The sequence below is a fragment of the Cryptomeria japonica genome, chromosome 11, assembly GCF_030272615.1.
Source record: "Cryptomeria japonica chromosome 11, Sugi_1.0, whole genome shotgun sequence".
Lineage (NCBI taxonomy): Eukaryota > Viridiplantae > Streptophyta > Pinopsida > Cupressales > Cupressaceae > Cryptomeria > Cryptomeria japonica.
In genome coordinates this window covers 374,796,180-374,819,105 of record NC_081415.1, presented here as the reverse complement: position 1 = coordinate 374,819,105, position 22,926 = coordinate 374,796,180, and the positions used below count along the sequence as shown (strand labels likewise).

Below are 22,926 nucleotides of genomic sequence, written 5' to 3'. Positions count from 1 at the left end.
TGATCCACTTGTTCCTCTTCAGTTTCATGATGTTTAGGCCTGCATCTTTGGCCTACAGTCAGTCCTTTTGTGGAGTGTTGGATGAAGGATCATGCCCCTGATGCTCATTGTTTTGATTTCTCCTTTCATGCTATTCCTGTCATTACTAGTTCGACTGAGAATGTCCTTTCAAAGGCAGGTCAGGATACCTCATTTTATGATGCTACCTTTTGCATGCCTATTGACAGTAGCTTTGAAATTTTTTAAATCAAATACACACTATATTGGACAGGTCCTAATAAAGGGCAACCTGATACTTTCTAGTTGGTGAACTCTGCTACTTAGATTCTAATTGGATACCAACAGATTATTGTAATTTTGATATGCTTTCCTAAAACAAAATCCTCTTCTCACCTCTTCACACAGATTTTGTGCAAATAACTAAAGTTTGGTAACACCTAATGTCATTGTGCAGTACAAAGATGAAAAGAACTGCAACAATACACAGGAAGTAACCTGAAATTGCAGCAGAATGGTAATATCCAGCAAAAATCTGGCAGATATCATCTGGAAGACCAGCAACTTCAACAGGCTCCTGTGAACATCTAGGCAGATGCATATACAATTTTAGAAGTATGCTTTCTAAAATAATTTTCAGTAATATTCCATCCAACTTTCTAACAAAGCAAATAATAAAGAAATGAAACACTAAAATTCTAAATACTGTGTAACAATCTTTTAAAATCCATAAAAAAAGGTCAACCATGTCAACTAAGCCTGTATATTATAAGACCAAATAACATAATACAATAATAACAAGTAGAAATTCAATCTAGATGATTTCTGACTTTTATGTCCAGAACTTGGATCTAAGAAAATTCATCTATGATAAAAACCGATAAATGCAGAACAAACTAATCAAACAAGCCTGTAATACTGGCTAGATGACATAGGTAGACATATCCAATGATCAATATTGTTTTCCTACAGGCTTTACCATATCAGATTTAAATGAGGGTGCAAGTGTCTGTCCACTTTGAAAAGATTTGACAATTAATTCAGACCTAATCTGAGTAGATTCAATTGAAATAATATTTGTTCAGGACAAAAATTAATTGCAAAAAGTGAATAGAAAACCTGAGATTTAAAGTGCTTACAAGTTATACAAAAGAAACTAAGCACATTACAACATCAATATGTTTTTATTCATGAAAAAACTAAATGAAGAAGTGAACACAAAATCTGGGTTTACATTGCTTACAACAAGCTGTGCAAAAGAAACCAGGCACATTACAACATCAGTAGACTTTTATTCAGGAAAAAAACTAAAGAAGTGAAATAGAAAATCTGCAATTTAAAATGTTTCCAATAAGGCATGCAAAAGAAACTAGGTGTAATACAATTCCAGTAGCTCTTGATTTTCAGATCAGATCTATGTAGACTATTTTATATAATTTGCAACTGCGGTAAGTGAAAGTAATTTCTGAAAAGTAAATCTATCTTTATGCTTGAGAATTTTTATTTTTTTTAGTGAATGAAACCATAGAAGCAATAGTCTGCAAAAAATCGTGATTATACGCGATTAATCCTGAATCCTGGAGCTAGCCGATTTATTCCCCGAAAAAATCTCGATTCGTGAAAAGGACGTTGACGAATAATTGACCCAATTTTCAATGATTTTTGGCATTTAAATCACATTAAAATCATGATAGTCAATTGTTTCCGGATTCGGTTGTGTATGATTTTTTTACATGCGCTCTAGCTATTTTCATCCTGATGATGGATCACGGAGTGTGATCCGAAACATTGATGCAAAAATTCATACACAATCAAATCCGGAAATAGTTGACTATCAATTCATGGATTGTGGAAACTTAATGACTTCTACATTAAAATCATGTTAAAAACCGCAAAAAGTGGCAAAAAAGTGAAAAAAAATCACTGTAAAAACTTGCAAAACCCTAGGAAAACATGTGAAATTACTGAATTGTTTAGAAATAGGGTTGATTCGAGACGAAATCAGAGTCAATGTGGAATCAAGGTTGAAAACGTTTGTTATTTTGTCCATTTTTTAGGGGTTCATCATTCCCCACACTTCACTTGTTCAAACCCACGAGCTCAACGACCCAACAAAGATAGAAAGCCCGCAAGCTCAATGGCCCAATAGGGGTTTGAACCTTGGTGGCTGCCTCACTAATGGAGTGCTTCTACCAGAACCTTGGTGGCTGCCTCACCAATGGAATGTTTCTACCACAACACTAAATGTCTGAAGACATATTTAATATATATAGATATACATATATGATTTTTAATTTTTAATTGATATCATAGTTGAACTACTCGCCAAAAACAAAAGCTCACCAAGGCCCGAAAAAAAAACTTGGCAAAAACTCGGAAACTTAAAAATTTGCTTAAATTTAATTAAAAATGCATTTTTTTGCAAAATTCAGTGAGGAGATGCATCCAATAAGTCAATAAATGAGTACACAAAAGAAACAGACTGAGTCTGAATATATTTGATTGATTTAAATGCAAATTGGGTACAAAATGGCATCCTCTTGTGGAATGTTGATGGCTGATAGACTGGAACAAATTGAAATAGCAAATTGTTTTTATAAAAATAAGAGTAAATAATACATCAAAACATTTTATATCTTCCTCTTCCCAACTCTAGTGAAAACTAGGTGAGAGACAGAACTAGAGGGTCTAGTCCTAGGAGTTCGATATGGCTCCTCCACCTCGCCAAAATGAGGTTGAGAGTAGCACCCCTCGCAGGGGTCTGAGAATGTGAGAGAGAGGGGTAGAGAGATAGGTCTAGATCTTGGGGGAGAGAGGAGAGAGTGGTAGAGAGAGGGGATAGAGGAAGTGATAGGGAGATAGATATGTCTAGAATTCGAGGTAGATAAAGTGAGTAAGAAAGAGAGAGCTAGAGAATGTTGATAAGAGCCTATTGATTACTGAAATTTGACTAAGTCTAAAAATATAGAAGATCTAAAACCTAGAATTTGCATTATAACTCCTAGAGATCTGAAACCACACTTAAACATCCTATCAATATATACATGAAATATAACTTAAAGTATAAGTCACATTTCAACATGTCTTTTTCTTTTCAATATGTCTTTTTCCTTTCTTATACTTAAATGTTATATTTTATGTATATATTCTGATGCAAAGAATGAGACTAACTTGAAAAAAAAAATTAGATGAATTTTTTTATGTGTTTGGACCTCCTTTTTTATGCAGCCGAGTTTTTGCTGGATGCTAACCAAGTTTTTGTGAAAAAATCGCCAAAAAATCGGCGAGTTTTTGTGGCGAGTCAATGGCAAAATTACTCGCCTAAGCCAAAAACTCGTGAGTTTTTGAAAACTCGCCGAGTTTTCGGCGAGTAGTGCATCTATGACTAGGTTGATATAGTTAATATTGGCTCAAACAAAGACATACAATTCATTATGTGAGCAATATATCTAAAGTGCTCCACGAAATAAATATGAATGACAACAAACAAGCTTTACATAGTTGTAATAAAAGAGACTCCAACACACAATCATTAAAATTCATCTCTACCTAAAATAGTAGTTGCAAGCTAGGTATTGCCAAAACCGGTGGCTTGCTAATCTTTTACTTCAGCTAAACAAATGCCTTTTGTTGAATTCCACCCCATATAAAAGACTTACCAATTGCCATCAGGGAATATAAAGCATTGCAACTGTGGAATATGATTTGATAAGCTTTCTCAAATATTGAAATACCCCTAGAAAACTCCTTGCCTCAATCACAATGGAAGTCTTGGATCACTTCAAAATGGCTTCCAGTTTTACTAAATTCCTAACAATAGCTGGATCTCTATCTGATAAATTTTGATCTTAGCTACTTCATAGACTTAGCTATCTTTGATCTCAGACTAGAAAAACTAATTGGTGTATTTGGTGACTGCCCTTTTAGAAAGTTAAATGAATATTTGCCTATGTGATCAGCAATATGATAATGGTTACAACAAAAATCTATTTTCTACAATTCATGGGTTAAACTCTATTTTATTTACTCTCTATATCTCTATGCTATGGAAATGCCCTTAAGTTTTAAAAAAAAGTAGTTTGTGTCTATTTTTCTACAAAAAAATTTATGACTTTTTAAAATCCATTTTTTTACCCATTTTTTCAAAAAAATATTATACTTTTGGTTTGCTGATTTTTGCCCTAAACGATTTTTGTTACTATGATATAAAGCATCACAATTGTGAAATATGATTTGATAAGCTTTCTAGAATATTGAATTAACCCCACAAAACTCCTTGCTTCAATCACAGTGAAATTCTTGGATCATTTCAAAATGGCTTCCACTTTTACTATTTATCTGTTAACTTTTGATCTCAGTTACTTCATAGACTTAGTTAATATTTGATCTCAGACTTAGACAACTATTTGGTGTATTTGGTGACTGCCCTCTTAAACAGTTAACTGAATATTTGCCTACGTAATCAGTAATATGAATATAAACAACAAAAAATTATTTTCTACAATTCATGGGTTAAACTATATTTTATTTGCTCTTTATATCTCTATGCTATAAATGCCCTTAAGTTATTTAAAAAAATAGTTTTTGCCTCTTTTTCTACAATTTTGTGTGTTTTTTTTAAATCTGATTTTTTCACGATTTTTGCCGATCTTTACCCGATTTTTTCAAATAAATCTTATACTTTTGGTTTGCCGATTTTTTCCCCAAACGATTTTTGCTACTATGAATGAAACTATGCCTTATCGATTAGATCCTACTCACATTCATAGAAATTTTTCAAAAAGACCAGAAGGCTTGAAAAGTGGTGAGACACATGTTGTGGAAGCCTCAATGGTAGCCAACTAACAACAGATTCTGAATAATCAGATATAAATGTCAAAGCTCACTGTAAGAACTGAAATATTAAATATACAATACAGATTCTAAAAACAAACATCAAAGAGATGCCCTGGGACTCTTTCACAAAGGCTGCTCTGCCTAAGACTACAATCTGATTAATTAAATCAAAGCCAGGTGAAAGATTTTGTCTCAGATATGATGTTTTAAAAACTGGATTAAAGATGGACTATTGCATTCCAATGGCAGAAACATGACAAGGAAAATGGAAAAGAGCTCAAGGAATTGCAATTAGATATAGAAACACACAAGAACTCAAATTTCCCAAATAAAAATCAAGCAAAAGGTCCCTTGTTTCTTCTGCTCCCTTCCACTTACACAGTCTCCACCGCTTTGGTAGCTGCATTTGTTTATTCAACAGCGTATGCCATGCTGGAATGGTGCTCTGTTAAGATAATGATCACTAACTTCCTATGTTCCACTCCATTTTGGGGATGGGGATGGTGAGATGCATTTCTGGGGTGGCAATCTGGGGGGACACTTTTGGGGATCAGCAAAACATCAATACATAAATACATAATAAACTTAAATTTTACAGCGTAGCTATACAAGACTTCAAAATTCAAGTTTAGATATTCATATCATGTATCAGAATCGACATTCAATGTAAGATGTTAACATTCAAGTATAGCAGAGAAAAAAAAAAAATTCCTGATTTCTTTGTTCAATGTTTTCACTGTGATAAAACGCCAGGAGGACACAAATCCATAAATGAATGTGTAATAACAACATTTATTTCTGAAACTGTATGCAATCACACTTTTCCTCATTCTCAAGCCATATGCTCTCTTTATAATCGTCTGCTCTCCAGCTGTAAGCAGTCATAGAATTGTCCACTGATGAAAAAGGTAGCAACTGTCAGTTGCCATTCGACAGGGTTACATTCTCATTTCGTAGTTATATGTAGTAATTCGACAACTGTAAATTTTCGATCACTTTGTCTTCTTTCAATTTACGAGTTACTTGTTCATCAACAACTTAACCTTTAAGGAAACATATTCCAACTGCAAATGTTAAACAACCTCTCATTCCATGGAACCCAGTTATCACTCCTTTTGCAAGTTCTCAATTGAAATGATTTCCTCTTCCTTTATTCTTTGATAGATATCAGCTAAGTATAATCTTTCATCAAGAGTATACTTTAACATAAGATCACCCACAACTGACATGAACATGAAGCTGCCCATTTGGTGTTAGGATGAGAGCTTTGAAGAATGTAACCCATTGACAACATCAAGCAATCAAAACATCCACTATGTGCATCCTATCTTTCTCTTTAAATAAATTCTTTGAAATCACCATTTGTAGTCATATAACAAGATTTGAAACTTCATAGAGGAGTATATTAGCATATTCATTTCCATTCTCTTACTCTCTCTCAATCATGTTTGGCTGTGCCAAGCCAATTACAATTTGACTGCATGCCTTTGCATCAATGTTGTCAAGTGCATGCCTTTTGGGTGAAGACTGCTACAAAACATAAAAAAGCGATTGAAAAAGACTCTGTTCCATCATGATCTGATGATTGCCCATTCCCTGTCTCAAAGCTCTCCATTTTTAATCTGCGTAGGAGATATACTGAGTTGAACTTTAAATCTTGTATATGTAGACAAAATATCTCTTTCATCACTCCCACAACACTAAGTTAATGTCTCGAATCTGGGACTATCCTGCCGCCCTCATTTCCTAACCAAGAAAACAGATCCACATATCTGCCACTGGCTTAACTAGCATCTTAATAGATAAGGTTTGGGGTGTTCTCAAGATAGCCGCCACTGGCATGACAGTCAAACATGGACGCCTATTGATCAAATATATGTATAACATGACCCATGTGATTGAAACATGTGCGGCCTTCATTTGCGAACAAAGCTTAGAATGTTTGGAGGCATTCGAGAGTGCTTTATTAATCCAAAAAATTTGAAAGCTTCCTTACAAAATCCATTTTGTGCCCATACCGCAATAATATCACTTCATTGCTGCAATGGTATATCTTTGAGGCATTCTGTCAATCAGTTCATAGCCTCGTTTATACTTCAACATTTTACATACGTTTTTACCAGAGTATTTCCAACTATAATTTCTGACAAAAATCTCTCTTCATCATGCTTTGACGGGCATCCAAACCTGTTTTAAAACTCCCATTACTGAGCTCGTAGAATCGGTTTTACACCTTGTCTACAGTTCCACATTTTGCATTTTTATTATATCAAAGCATTTCCAGCTATAATGTCTTGATAAAAGTCTACTTTGGCACGTAGAAGAAGGATGCTTGAGGATTTCTAAAGCTTTTTCAACAAATAGAAAATGTACATATCCATTCCTTGAGATAACGTCTCTCTGAGACATTCTTTTAAACAATTTATGAGCTTTATTAATGATTGTACATTTGCGTACATGTCTGGCAGACCTGTAATTGCAACAACTTGATTAAAATCTTCTATACATTGTTTTAAAGCCCCATGGCTGTTTGAACGATTCAGAGGCTTCTTTTTTTTGACAAATCCATTTTGTGCATAGCCTGCAATACTTGCATATCGTGAGCTAACATTTCTTTGAGAAAATCCGTCAAACATTTCAGTTGCTTTGTCTACGCCTCCACAATTTGCATTTTCCTGAAAGCTTCTGGAGGCCTACAAATTCACTTTAGCCCAATTGCTATTATTACATGCCGTGAGATGACAAATCACTGAGGGGTTTCTGTGGTACATGATTCCACGTTTTGCATGTGGTAATTGCAACTACAGTTTTCAATAGAGACTTCTAACCAGCTGGCTATAGACCTAGCAATTGCTTTGCGTTAAAGTTGCTATAGCTTCTTCAACAAATCCATTTGTGCAGATCGAATAATCATTGCCTTCCATGACATGATTCCTTTTGGAGTTTTCTCTTCTTGTCAAATAGTTCACATGCTTCAAATGTGTTTCCACGTATGGCACGCATGTCTATACCCTATTTCAAAGCCTTCATTTGGGTGCGACTGGGAGAATGCTAGCAAAAGTTTGTAAATCTGGCTTTATAACTTGCTAATAGCATTTGCTAGAAAGGCATTGAATTCATATTAATAAACTAATTTTATGTAGAACTGACAATCATTATTTTTCACAAGATAGAATCTCTTTTGCACCGTGATGGATTCCATACGCTGTCCCAAGGTTCCAATTTTGACGTAGCTGCTCCAAATATTTCAACAAATTTGTTCAATGCTTAATCTGCAAACAATGCATGACATTCTTTTGAGGCATACTATCAAATAGTTCGTTTGCCTTGTCTATGATAATTATGATTCCACATATCGTGTGCATAGCTATCAATACTCTTGCAGCCTCATTATCCACTTGCTTTAATAAATGCGTGTAACCTGTTCCAAGCTCTTATCTTCACACGCACAGGGAGAAGATTGTTAAAGTTACATTGATTTTTGGGCTTTACACCTGCTACTTGCATTTGCTTGAAAGTTTCTAAGACCTTTACAACAAATCTATTCTGTGTATACCCTGCATTCGTGGCAGCCATGAGATATGTCTCTGAGACATTTTGTCAAATAGATCATGTGCCTCGTGCTTGGTTCATGATTGCACATTTCCTTGACGCATTTCCAAAGCAGTTCAGCTGCGATACCTCTGTCTTCACACTTGCATGCGCATCAACCAAAGTATTTCAAGCTACAAAATGTAACTTTCACGCTTGCCTTAAGTTTGCATTACCACACTCATTACATAACCTGACTGCCAAACTAATTGAGTGCTTCTTACGCGGGTCTACTAGGACAACAGAAACTATGTAATCTAACAATCTCTTTATCCTTTGTGCTTTGATGGAAGGTTCAACAATCTGTTTTGTGCATTGCCTGTAATTATCGTTGAGATGGCATTTTCTTTTATGTATTACAATTCTTTCAAACTGTTTATGTGCCCTGTCTGTTCTTCCACATATTGCATTCATGTTGTCCAGCGCATTTCCAGTTACAATCTCTGACTAAAATCTCCTTTCCATTATATTTCGATGGCTGCCCATAAATGCTTCAAAGCTTCCAAAGTGACACAAGTGGGAAGGATGCTATCAAAGGTTGAAGAATTTAGCTTCACACCCGCCAGTTGCATTTATCTGAGAGCTTCTAAAAGACATTTATGGAAAAAGGAGGTTAATAGGTTTTTGAAAAACACGCAATGGAGCACAGGAGATTAACTAGTCAATAGGTTAATCACTTCAATCTTTTTGTGCAAAACAAGGTGAAGGATTAACCTTTAACCTTAACAAAGAGTTTAAGCATTGCAAGTTTTCTGCACAAAATGGAAGTGGGAATTAACCATTAATTTGCCAAGAAGTTAAGCATTGCAATTTTTTCATGAGAAATGGAAGGTGGGATCAACCATTAACTTGGTTAATAGGTTAAGCTTTGTGAGATTTTGTTGTGAAATGGAATAAGAAATTAACCCTTAATTTGAGCTGAGGAGTTAAGCATTTCAAGCTTTTTGCACATAATGGAATGAAGGATTAACTATTAGCTTGAGGGAAAGATTGAGCATTTCAAAAAATTTAAGCAACAAGGTGTTCTTAAATATTTTCCCTCCCAAGTCATTAAAATGGAAAATAAGAAGCAAAAGTTTTAAAATATTAAAACTATTTGACAAAAAATTTAATATTTCCCATTAAAAACTCAGCAGCCTGGTTTAGAAAAATGCACAGATCTTTTGATTGGAAAGGAATTTTGCTCTGAAATTTTAACCAGACGCTAAAGGGAGTGAGGTGAGCACAACCCAATGAAATTTTTTCATGAAAATGTCCCGAGAGTAGGATTTAAATGTTTTCTAAACGGGGGCTGACAAAAATTAAAGTATTAAAATCTCACAAACGGTGAAGAGGATTTGGATGGAAATTTGCCATGTTGCTCAAAACGGTACCGTGTACAATCTTATAAGATGGTTTCGCTCAGCGGTTTACAATTTTATTTAAGTGTTTTTGTGTTTCAGCCCATGCATGACAGGACTATACATGATAGGAATCAGAGATGATGGCCTTGAACTGAAACCACATAATCACATATCCTGAAAACTCTTGAAAGAACACATTAACATTTTTCCCAACATTAGCTTTGATGTAAAAGTTTAAAATTCGGGTGCTTGAAAATGGGGGCTACAATAAGCATTCTCAAAGTAAAAGAGTTATGAACTGTGATGTTCCTATCCTTAACCTAAGATCAAAAAAGCAACAAAACATATATGTGATCAAGGGTGTACTAAAGTAATTAATGTTTATTTAATGGTCATTATGTAATTTTAGTAAGTTAATAACTTTCTATTTCTGCATTTTAGTTCACGATCGTTTCGTTTAAAAACATCGATATGTAATTCCTTTATATGGAGTCTTCCATCTCCATTTCTTTATAACAAATTATCATTTCAGGGTAGCAGACCTTGAACACCTTCAAGTAGTTAGTAGTTAGAAATTGACAATTTGTACATAATATTTAAAGAGTTCAAGTTGGTAGTGTTACATCAATGAAGACTATAGCATCAGGATCTTATTGAGGAAAATTGTCTTATTTATAAGACTTCATGATTTTTCTATCCAGCATCAAGTCTAGCCGACAAAAAGATGCAATATTAAAATGGTTTTGAGACCAATTAATTTGATATGCTCAATTGCTATCCACCCATTCATATGATGAGGGTTTTGAGTTAAGCTAACTAATTCATATGAACATTTGAATTCAGTCAACATAGAATATCATAAGTGGTAATTCCAGATCCGATTGTACAAGATCCTTATTGATGCTTCCAAAGAGTAATATATATTGTCAAGGAATTCATATCGCTGGTCAAGAAGGAATCAATGAAAGTATTGAGCAATCCCATATCGATGTTACCATGTGAGCCACCTATCACAACCAGTAAGTCCTTTTGCAATGAATGGTAATATTAAACATGAAGTAAGAAATCAGCAAACATATCGATATCATCACCAGGAGAAGCGGACTGTATAGAGATAACTGTAATCACTCTAAAATCAGTTAATAGTCAGCAAGTAGCTGATCTATTGATCTGTTATTAAATGAAGAGTTAATGATAAGAACAGCAGCGATTAAGAATAAAAGGTACGATTTGTATAAGTAACAATTATTCATGGAAAGGTGTGATTAAGGAAGGTTGATTAATCCTTAACAAAAGGTATGATCAAAGGATAGAATGGAAGGGTGCATCCACTCAAATTCCTAAGGTACTTAAGGGGATTGATATCATTTCCAAATTATCATCAGAATTTGTCTTTTACTTATATTCATATCCTTCATTGGATTGGCTCGATTGGGCACCAGCCTCTTGGAAAAAATCAGGTCACATACATTCAAGCAGAAATCAGGAACAGCACCAATATATAATTACATACTCGTAAAGATAAAACGGGAACAGCAAGATACATAATCGCTATAAGCGATATAAGCAGATTAAAGCATATTTCTTAGTGCCATATCAGAGATAGCTATCAGCAACATTGATTACACAATTCATATTGCACGGTCCTATTGTTATAGCAAAAGTGCAGATCAGATATAGAATAAGAGATTATCCTTGCAAAAGTCTAAAAGATATATCAGAGGTAGCAGTGATACTCTATCCTATTGATCAGTAATATATCATAGAACATCACATTATAAGTGGTATCATAATCTATCATTCTTGCAATTAAGTAGCCTTAATTATCATAATTTTTAGTGTTATTGGACTCTTTTTGAAAAGAGTCACTTGCAATTGATTTATTAGTTAATTATTCCCTCATTTCCTGAGAATATACATAAGGGGACATTACAAGAACTGTCAAAAGACTGCTCCTGCAGTCACAATGCTGAGATATGAAAATAATTTTACCTTAACCCAGAACGACATTCTAGAACATCCTTTGTTATCTAGATGACATTTTGTGTAAATCCCCTTCACACCCCAACAAACTCCCAAGGTAATTCCAACTCCAATACAGTGCAACCAAAAACCACAGACGAAGTTCAATAAATGTTTCTTGCTACTCAAGTGCCACAGAGGCCTAGATATACATTTCTTTACTTATCAAGTTGTGCATGCTGATATTGAACTCACAGAATCAGCCAGAAATTGCACCAGATATTTGCATTTTATATACATTTCTTTACTTATCAAGTGAACATATACACATCCTAGCCATTTTATCAATGTTTCTTGCCCGTGTTAAATGCTAGTCATATGGCCAATGTAATTCAGTGACAATAAATTTCAAGTGTCTATACTCACTGTATTCTTATGTCAGCCATCACAGTAATACATATATGATATAAATACTTTTACCTAGCAAAATAAACTAAAAGCAATGGTTGGAAGGATGAGAAATTTGTGTTGCTAGGCTGCAACCAAACATCAGATCTTAAATATCACTGAACCCACATTGAATGTCGTCCATATGCCCTCAGGGCTAACAATCCAAATCCTATGTACAGTTTTCATATTATGTTACCATCTAATTGTTAGGTTTATGATAAATGCACACCTATTTCATTCACATTTTTTAACAGTGTTTACTATGACATGATAAATTGTAATGTCCCCATTTTGAAATATAATTTAATAATAAATAATAATAATAAAATTTAAAATACAAAAGAATAAAAATTAAAATTAAATTAAAATATAAAGGAATATAATTAGAATTTGATTGAAGTTAATGAATGGTTAAAACTTAAAAGGCATGAAATGATAAGTTGTGACTCTCCCAAATATGAGGTATAAAAGGGAGAAGAGAACTCATTTGAAGGGGGGATAATTTGGGAATAAGAAGTGCAGATCTGATTTAGATAAGAAGTGCAGATCTGATTGTGAAAGGTTGTGTCCCTTTCAAAGGGCAAAAATAATTAAGAGTTGCACTCTTTCAAAAAGTGCTAATGGCGAAAGGGTGTGTCTCTTCCCAAAGGACATACATGATGAAGAGGTGCGACTTTTCCCTCACATTGAGAGATATAAAGGAAAAGAATCAAAGCATCCAGTGACATCATCATCGATCAAACCAGAACTGTTATTAAGTTACAGGCAGTAACATCCTTGTTCGTTGTGGTATTGTTGACATGTATTTTGTACACTGCCTAACACAGAATAAAATACCCAAGGGTACCTTATCCTCTCTTGAATAAAGCCTCTGATTGCTGAAGATGTCGCGAAGAAGGATCAATCAGGATGACTCCAAGGTTCTGTAATGTAGGGTCTCTACGTGTAGATAAGCACCAGTGGTCGTTGTGAATGTTGTTTCATCAAAGGGGCCTTACGTTTCCGCTCAAGAATAGATTTCCTAAAACTAACAAGTTCTCAAAAAGATCAAAAGGTCAGGTTTGCAAGAGATGAATTTTAATCTAATCCTAAGAATGACTCCATGTAGGCTAGACTTGGTAAGATTCTACCAATTTCAGTATTGCCAAGGAATAACAACTCCACTGAGATTGATGCGATCTTCTAAGGTGATTATTGATTTTCAAGTCATCAAGAATCATAGACATTACCATGAAGGTACATATCAATAATTCAATAATGATTGAAGGTTTAAGCAATCCAAATATTTCCAGTTGACCACACAAGGCGTCCTTACAATCAGTAAGAAGCTAGTGGTTTGGAACGTGAATCTCACCAAAGATCAAGCTCAACACTTAGTCCTTCAAATTTAAACACTACTTCGACTGAGAATGATTCAAGAAAGTAAACAACCATGAGGATAACCACGAGAATTGCAATAAAACACCATAACTTCAATATTTTATTGATCTCAAAGTCAACATAGACAACAATTGCTTGAAATTCTTTCTTCAATGCTCAATCTTGCTACAAAATAACTTTCTTCTCTCCAAAAGCTCTAATTCTAATTCTAATATCTCCTTTCTAACAACAAAATGAAAATGAATGAGGGTATATATAGCATCCTCAATTACAATGAACGGCCCAGATCAAAAGAAGATCAACGGCTGAGATTTTGACACCAAAACCCTAATTAGGGTTTATTACAAAAAGTTCCCCTTTTATTGAACAATATTAAATGCATAGCCAAATATTTAATTGGCACAAAAATCTAGGAAACATAGACCAATGATAATTAAGGTGCCACATCATCTATAACAACCTCTCTTCTAGAACCTTGTTCCCTTTCCAATGCTCCTTCTTAGCGTATGCAGTGAATCTGGACACAATTCCTTCAATCTCAGCAATAGGAATCTCTGGAAGATTCCTCATTCGTTCCTCCAAGTGGATGACCTGATCAAAAGCCTTGAGAAGAGCCATGTCCCATCCAGGCTCGAGTTCTTTGATTTTCTCAATCAGGAGCATAGTGGCGAACATTTGATCTCTTTGCTCATCTGTGATAACATTCTCATCTTTGCAAAAGATGTCCTTGACCTTCTCCTCCAACTCTTGAAGATTCACATCTGTCTCATCTTCAATCCTCCTGCCAAGAATAGAACATAACACCTCAAACACCTTGTCCTGAATCGGATGGATGACCTCCTCAACTTGATTGCATTTCGTACTAATGTCTTCGAAAAGAACTTCCTTCATCTGAAGTAGAGTTGACCACTGGAGTAAATTATGAGCTCCTCCATCCATTATCTTTTCTTGTGCTAAGATCTTCCTTGGTGTTTGCCTGATTACTTGCAGAACAGGAATGATAACATCTCTAGTGTGGGCAAAGGCGGCTACTGTTATCATTAGGTTATGAATGATCTCAAGGACCTGGATAGCTCGATGGGTAGTCTGCATCATTCTTGTTGCGAACTCAATGGCAACGGTATGGGATTTGTCAATCCAAGAGCTCATAAGTTGGACCAAGCTCTTAACTCTTTCTACCTCGCCAACTGATTCAAGGGGAAGTGCCTGCACAGGAGATACTACTGGATCCTGACGTCCCAAAGGCTGATTGAGATGGCTAAAGTAGCCTCTCCAAGCACCGACCTCTCGCTCAAGCTTTCTATTCTTTTCCATTTCTTCTTTAAGCTTGTCTTTAAGTGCCTCAAATGAATCAGTGGCCTCATCCAGTGTCTGCTCGGCCGTGAGTGGACCAAGCTCAAATGTTTCTACATCATACTCTTCTGCAAGGATTTCACCTTCATATTTGTCCACTGCTGGTGTAGCTATCTGCAATTTCCTGGATCCTGTCTCATCTCTGATCATCTTGGACATTTTGGTAGCCTTCCTTCTCTCTGTCACTTCCTGAGAATTTCCAACAAGGCTTTCTAAATCAATTACATTATCTTCATCTTCGATCACAATCACCCTTGTTAGCCTCTCCTTTAACCAATCTGGAATGGCGGACCTCGTTTCTCTAACTTGTATTTCTTTAGGCACTGATCCCTCTTCTCGAAGTGGAGATGTCACTTCATCATCATTCTTGTCTTCATGTAGCTCATTGACTTGGGGAGATTGACTTGATGAACGTTGAGGTGCTTGCCTTTCTTCGTGTTTATCATTCTGGACCATTGATTCCATAGATTCCTCAACTTCAAGTACCCTCTTCTCTTGTCCTTGACTTGTCCTTTTTTCATGTCGAGAAGATGTGCCAGATGAGTGATCTCGGTGGGCCTCTTGCTTCTTCTTGGAGGGCTCCCTTTTCTCAGGTCTTTCTTTCCTCTTCGCACTCCTAGGATGAGGATTGCCTTCACTCACGCATCTAGGGTGAGGATTGTCTTCACTTGTGCTCTTAGGATGAGGATTGCCTTCGCTTGTGCTTGCTCCTCCTTCCCCTGGCCTTTCTTCCAAAGTAAAAGTCATCGATGTGTTCTGTTCTCTCAACTTTTGATGTTGTATATCCACCCATCTGCGAGTACAAGACAAAACCGGAGCCATCAAAGTTCTCAAGTCTGTAATCTCAGGCTCGTTCCAATCTATCTTCACTGTTTTGTCCTCTCGATCATAAGATGATTGGAGATGTCTGCCACTGTCCTGGGCTTGATCGGCCACTCTGTAAACCTTGCATTTCCTGATGAGATCTAAAGGTAATCTGGAATGCATCTTTCTTTTCACCTCTAAATCACTTGAGAGATTCATCAGAAAGTCCTCTATCTGAAATTCGTGCTTGTACTTTCTACCAACTGTTTCTTCTACATATCCATAAGGATCAAAATTCTCTCTCAAGGCAAAGAATGAAAATGAATATAAGGCCAACTCTTTCTCTACATCATCCATGGCTAGAGCATTAGGACATACCTCAACTGAATTCCCTAGAATAATAGGCACAGGAATTCCATTTCCATGCCTGTGTCTGAATGCCTTTGCATAAGCCACCAACTGCCTAGTCACCTCAAGTAACACTATTCTGTCTGTCGGATATCTTGGCAACATATATGGAGGTGAAGGACACCCATGAACTCTAATATATGTAAACTTCTGGAATTGGATAAACCAAGCACCATACCTCTTTACAAGCTCCTGTGCATCTTGAGATATCCGGTTGTGAATCCCACCTTGCAATGTCCTGGTGATGTTCATCGTGAAGGTATCATTAACTAACTTGTAGTTACTTCCAGGTGGATGATGCAAATGAACATAAGATTCACAAACTCTGACTTCCCCCGGTCCTCTTCCGATCGCCCCTCTGTGAGGTAGTTCTGCATATTCAAAACTCCTGATCAAGGCATATATGATGTATGAGCTCATGTGGAATGACTTGGTAGCCTTCAGTCTTCTCAACTGCACGTCCAAGCAATGGCTAATAATTCTAGCCCAATGAATTGTTCCTTTCCCTTGAACTATCACTTGGATGAAGTAGAACATCCACTTCTCAAAATAGAAGGCTTGAGGAGCCCCTGTAACTCGATTGAGTAAAGTTATCAAATCTCTGTACTCCTCCTGGAAGTCAATCCTATGTGGTGTGTTTGGAATCTTGCTCAGGCGAGGACGACTTTTGAGTAACCAATTCTTATTGATGATGCTCAAGCAAGTGTCTGGATCATCTTCGTACATGGACCTAGCTCCTTCCAAGCTTTTGTAAATCATATCTTTATGTTCTGGCAGATGGAGAGCTTCACTGATAGCCTCTTTTGAAAGGTAAGCCAAAGTGTTTCCTTCCTTAGACACGATTGATCTTGATTGCGGGTCATAATGGCGGGCACACTCGATCATCAGCTCATGGCACTGGACTGCTGGAGGGAAGCCGGCCGCCTTGATAATGCCACTTTCAATTATTCTCCTTGCGACAGGTGATGGCTTTCCAATGTAAGGGACCTCTCGAAACTTCTTCACACTGAAGTTTCCCAAGTTGGTATCTCCAATGTTGCTCCATTTTGACACGATCTTGGTCTCCAATTCTTCATTCCTTTGATCTTCCTTCATGAGGGCTGGACGACTGGTGGATGCTCCTGCCTTTGGGGTCGCCATCTTGACACCTACACAACATTTCATAATGAGCAATATACTTTGCAACGTAGAAATATAGACTGGATTTAAGTTTTAAATTTAGGAAACTTCATGATAAATCTTTGAATTATCATTTCCTAAATATAACTATGCAATTTGAAATTCAAAATTTCAAAATTTGAACAAGGGAGATCTCGCCATACCTCTTCCTGAGAACTAACTCTAAAAAAGATGCAAAATTAGGAAATTCGCTAGGTAAAATGAAGATCGAAGTCCTCTAGCAAATGCACCTCCTTTCAACAAAATGGTCCTCCTCACGAGCCTCAACTCCACCACCTTTGTCTTCAATGCCTTGAGGAAAATTCGCTCCACCTCTAGCCTCCAACAAAGTTCGCACTCCTTCTTAGACCAGATTTCGCACTCCTCCTTGCTTCTCCAAATCGCACTTGGATAGATGATTAAATGATGGATTTAAAATGCTTCAAAACACCACAACTATATAGGCGCTCATCATTGCAATTGTCCATAGGCCGACTTGGAAAATAGGCAAAAAAAAATAAAAATTAAATAAAAGAGGAGGCCGACTTTATAAAAAATATTAAAATAATACCCCAAGCGCTCTATTTTTGAATTTAATTTAATAATAATTAATTTTAAATGCCTTTATTATTAAAAAATTTCGATTTTTTAAAGGCTTAAATTAATTATTAAATGATATGCGCCCTTATTAAATGCCAATTTAATTTTTTTAAATATTTTGGAGTTTTAGCGAAATTGGCATTTAATGTTTCTTAGAGGACAATGGCGCCTAGGCATGGTAAAATATTGATTTGTAAGAACCTCGCCTTGGTCCCTGGGAGAGGGACAGGAGCGCCCCTTCATTTTTGATCTTGTATTTCTTGCTTTTCACGTTCAAAGTCTTTTCTTGGGCGTCCAAAATGGCATTTTCGCTTGGAATTTTGAGTTCAATTCATTCCCTTTTTGGAAGAAGTGTGCATTAAAACATTTTCGCCCTGGTCCCTTGGTGAGGGACAGGAGCGATTTTACCTTTTGTCCTTTGTCCTTGTCTTTTCCAATCGTCAATTCGTGTTGCAGGGCAATCAATGATCTTCCTTGTTCGTTCTATGCATGTTCATCTTGCTTTCTTAAGACAAAATGAGTTCCTCTTAAGATTTTCGCCCTGGTCCTCTAGTGAAGGACAGGAGCGATTTTTGCATTTTTGCTTAAGATAGTTGATTTTTGGGGTTGATTCTTTGTTCATCGTCCTTTAAAAGGCATCTTTCACTTTGCACAACCTTGCTTTGGCGTGGTCTCGAAGACAATGGTTGATTCTATAGAAATCGCCCTGGTCCTCCAGTGAAGGACAGGAGCGATTTTTGCATTATAGCACACATTCGTGATCATATCAACTTCCAATTACCTTCAAGGCGAAAAACGTTATTGCTTATTCCATCTTGAGTGTTTGAAACGAAAGTGGCATTCTAAAATTAGGCATACTTGAAGATTTCGCTCTGGTCCCTTGGTGAGGGACAGGAGCGCCCTAGCCATTTTCATCAAGTCATGTGGTCTTTGCAACTTCGTCCTTCCTTGAAGCATTCCAAGTATCATCGCCATCTTGTGCCTTGGCCTGGATTCGACCAAATTTGGAAGGGAAGACTTGATAATGTATTTTCGCCCTGGTCCCTGGGTGAGGGACAGGAGCGCCCTTGCCATTATGGGCTTCACTTGTGTTTTGCTAACTTTCAAAATTATCTTCAACGGATTGATTACGCCTTCCTTCACCCATCTCAAACGTAAAACTTGCTTTTCCTTCGCCAGAAACTTGTCTTGAGGGAAAATCGCTCTGGTCCCTTGGAGAGGGACAGGAGCTATCCTTTGAAAATTGCCATGGTCCCTTGGAGAGGGACAGGAGCTATCCTTTGAAAATTGCCATGGTCCCTTGGAGAGGGACAGGAGCGCCTATTGCAACTTGGGTTGATTTTCTCCTTCGTAGGCCACTTAAGTTATATTCAACGAGCAAAACATACTTCCCTTGTCCTCTTCAAATCGCGAAATCACTTAAATCTTGCAAGGGTAATGTAAATTTGGATTTCAAGCTCCGGTCCTTCAGTGAGGGACAGGAGCGATTTATCTTTCTAGGCCACAAGTTCAACCTTTCTTTGCTTTTTGACTAAGTCTGGATATTCAATTACGCTCACTTCATCCTTCCTTGTGCCTTCGACGCTCAAATTTGACGAATCAAGGCCAAGAATGACCCTGATAAGCCATTTCACCTTGGTCCTTCAGTGGAGGACGGGAGCGATTTTGTCTTAATCATTCAAAATCATCATCTTCGAGTCTTCAAAATCTTCAAAATCTTCAATTCACGTCCGATCATATCCCCTGGCGACCCTGCACAAAATAATTAAAACAAGTCAATAACCAAGATGCACCAAATATCATTTTCGCCTTGGTCCCTGGGAGAGGGACAGGAGCGAATTCACCTCTATAAGCCAAAATATCCAAAATTTAGGTCTTCAGTCACTTCACAAGGCATAATTAGGTCATTTCCAAGGCCAGGAATCGGTTATCAAGCCACCAAAAATTTGGTCAAAAATTACGCAGACAAAAAAATGCACAATTCCATCATTAAAATGCTAACACTTAGACAAAATTTGAATGTGCCCTCAAAAACCCTGACTGGACCTATCCTGAGACATACCTGACTTTCCTGACAGGCTCATCCTATTTCAAAATTTGCAACCCTCGGGAGGATGCTCAATAACCCTCAAAAACTTGACTAGACTCGACCTGAAAATATCCAATAGAAACCCCTAAGGCTTAACCCTAGTCTAGACAACTTACTCACTTAATCAAAACCCTAAGAGCAGAGAGAAGAACAGGCGAAACAAAAGCAAAAAGAGGGGGTCCCCATTTTAATGGGGCGATGTGTGAAATGGTCACAACAGGTATGCATGGGGAAGTGCTTAATATGTATGCTCAATATATGAAGCCTGATAATGTTCTTATGCAGAATTTAATGGTAATATTAATATAGACTGCAATATGTATGACAGTCATACTTAATTTCATATGCATTCATAGTACATGAAGGACTATTATATTCACAGCCCAATTACTTAATCGTTTCTATTGCCCCCCACCATAAGGAGAGGCATGGTGTTGTTAGAGAGAGGCGGAGTAAATCAATCCCAAATTAGGTGAGCCCCAAGGGTGATCTGGAAGGATGTTCCTGAAACCTGGGCCCAGTTATGGAGGTGGTGTCATCAGACAAGTAAATCCCCATCCAGGGTTGAGTATTAGAAAGGAAGTAAGAATTGGGGCTTGAATATAGCCACTATCAAATATACTATGAATAAATATGGTTATCTAGTTTAACAAATTAATTTAAGGCATGATAAGATTAAGTAATGGGTGTTGATTATTGGGAAATTGGCAACCTCCTAGTAGGGGACATTACATAAACAGGCTAAGAAATTTAACAAGCATAAACCAAGTTGACGTTGTTATATGTTATAAGCCCTTTATCATACTAAAAATTCCAGGAGGCCGTATTATATAATGAGCCAAAAGAATATAATTATGAAAGCTTTATGCCATGGTGATCTTTGTAGTGCCTCTCCCTCTTTTGGCTTGTCAAACCTTGTGATTTGTGTTTTGTGTGGTAAGACCCTTATTTTGGTGTTGGTCGATTTTGGTTTTGGATTGTGATGCTTGTCTATGCTTCCTAGATTTCCATATGACTATGATGTTTCTTGTTATGTGGATGGTTAGAATTATGATGTTTGAGCATGTGATGTTATTCGATGTACCTTCACTCTATGAGTTAGATGATTATAGATGGAGTATTCTCGTAATTCGTAGATGTACATCTGCTTTGATCATTCATCTTTAATGTTGTTATGTGGTTGTGATTAGTGTTTGTATAGTAACGTCTTCAATGGAATCATATGATGTAGTTTATGATGTGATTAATAGATGTTGTTCATATATGATATTTCATTATTGGATTAGTCTATCTATGAGTTCTTTATATTTATCGATGTATACTGACTTGATGTGCACTGTTTCCATGTTTGATGTGCCTGGGTGAGAGGGAAAAGCGCCGCACTACTCTCTACGGGCAAGCTACGTCGCTTCCATTCCCTACTCACGGTATGATATTTTGTGGATCATATATATATGCATGTTCAACAGTTTGTTTATGCAGCTGCAGGTACTGAGCATCGACTCCACCTGAATCTTCAAGTCTGAGCGTGCTCTCCAACCCAATGGTAAAGTGGACAAGGAGATATCAGTCAGACCCCCGTCAGGCACCCTAGTTCCTTGTTTGTCAGGTCTTGTCAGTTGTCACCCTTTGTTGGTACTCAGTGTTTTGAGTTGTCGTAAATTGTTGCTCTTGCTTATAGTCAATAATTTTGTGAAATGATTAATATTTTACCCCCCCTTAGTATTTGGGATGCGGTTGATTAATTAATTAATAAGTTGGAATTGGTGGTACTTTAAGATTTAAATTATTTAATTAATTCGAAAGGAGTAATTGTGTTTTTAAAGATTAATTAATTATAATTAATCATTTGGCTTGTTTAATTGAGTAACTTGAGGGCTTAGATTATTTTATAAATTGAAGGATTAACTGAATAGAAAATTATAAATATTCAATTTAGTATTTTCATTACTTTTGTATTAAATTATTAAAAATACAGTTATTTCTTATTTGTTTTAAAAAATCAATTTTAAAGAAAAGAAATAATATTTAATTAGAATATTTTGCATGTGAGTGGAAGTCACAAATTAATAAATAAAATAATTAATGAATTTTAATGTGGAGGAATCTGCATGTCGGGAGTTACATTTTTGAAAGGATATTTTTTTTTGGGTTTCTTTGCTTTTTGGGAAAGAGGCTCTGCCATGAAAAAAAACTTCCTACAAATTGTTCTTGGTTTTGGGGATTTTGTTTATGAAATTTCTTGGGGGCTTTGCTCTAAAATTTTGTGTGGAAGATTGTTGAAGCTCCTGTGGATATTGGAATTGTGTGGTGAATCTCTGAAAATTTCCAGCTTCGTCCTCTGTATTGATCTTCTGGTAGCGAATAAGGTAGGCTTCTGGTCTTTTTATTTATGCATGTTACAATACCGTGTTATTCTGTTAAAAACCAGTTGACTGTTCTCTTTCTATCAAATCAAGAATATATGGATATGTCTGATCATGGGATTAATTCTGGTTTAGTGGCTCATTTTGTAATTTTAATTTCTAGATCAATTGGATATCCGGGGAAAAGAAAGGATTTTGATATTGATGAATTTGAATCTGTTTAGATTTTAAGCATTCTGTGATTCTTTATCTATGAAATCGAATACATGAATTATTGTGTTTTCAGTCTATATATTTAATGCAAGGTTACCCCGAGTTTCCGGGACGGGGACGGTAGGGGACGGCGGGACGCGTTTCCGGGACGGCAAATTTTTTTGCCAATTTTGGGGACGGCAGGGGACGGCAAAGGGGACGGCTATATAAAATATAGGAAAAATTTAAAATATATAGGAAAATTTCAAAATTCTAAACGTTCATATGAAAACATGGATAAAGCATGCATATATAGTATATACTATATACTATATACATTATATATTCATATGAAAACATGGATATAGCATGTGTATGATACTATGAAAAGTTGAAA

The 22,926-nt window shown here is 36.4% G+C and overlaps 1 protein-coding gene across 4 annotated transcripts in view; it reads right to left on the bottom strand.

Annotated features, from left to right (window-relative positions):
• The window catches only part of LOC131069481 (ultraviolet-B receptor UVR8), a 143,891-nt gene that overhangs the window by 75,914 nt on the left and 45,051 nt on the right, over positions 1-22,926 (bottom strand). For all 4 annotated transcript variants that reach the window (XM_058004920.2, XM_058004922.2, XM_058004921.2 and 1 more), the window contains exon 3: positions 496-574. In XM_058004920.2, coding sequence (XP_057860903.1) covers positions 496-574 — 79 coding nt within the window. The remainder of the gene's footprint in view (positions 1-495; positions 575-22,926) is intronic.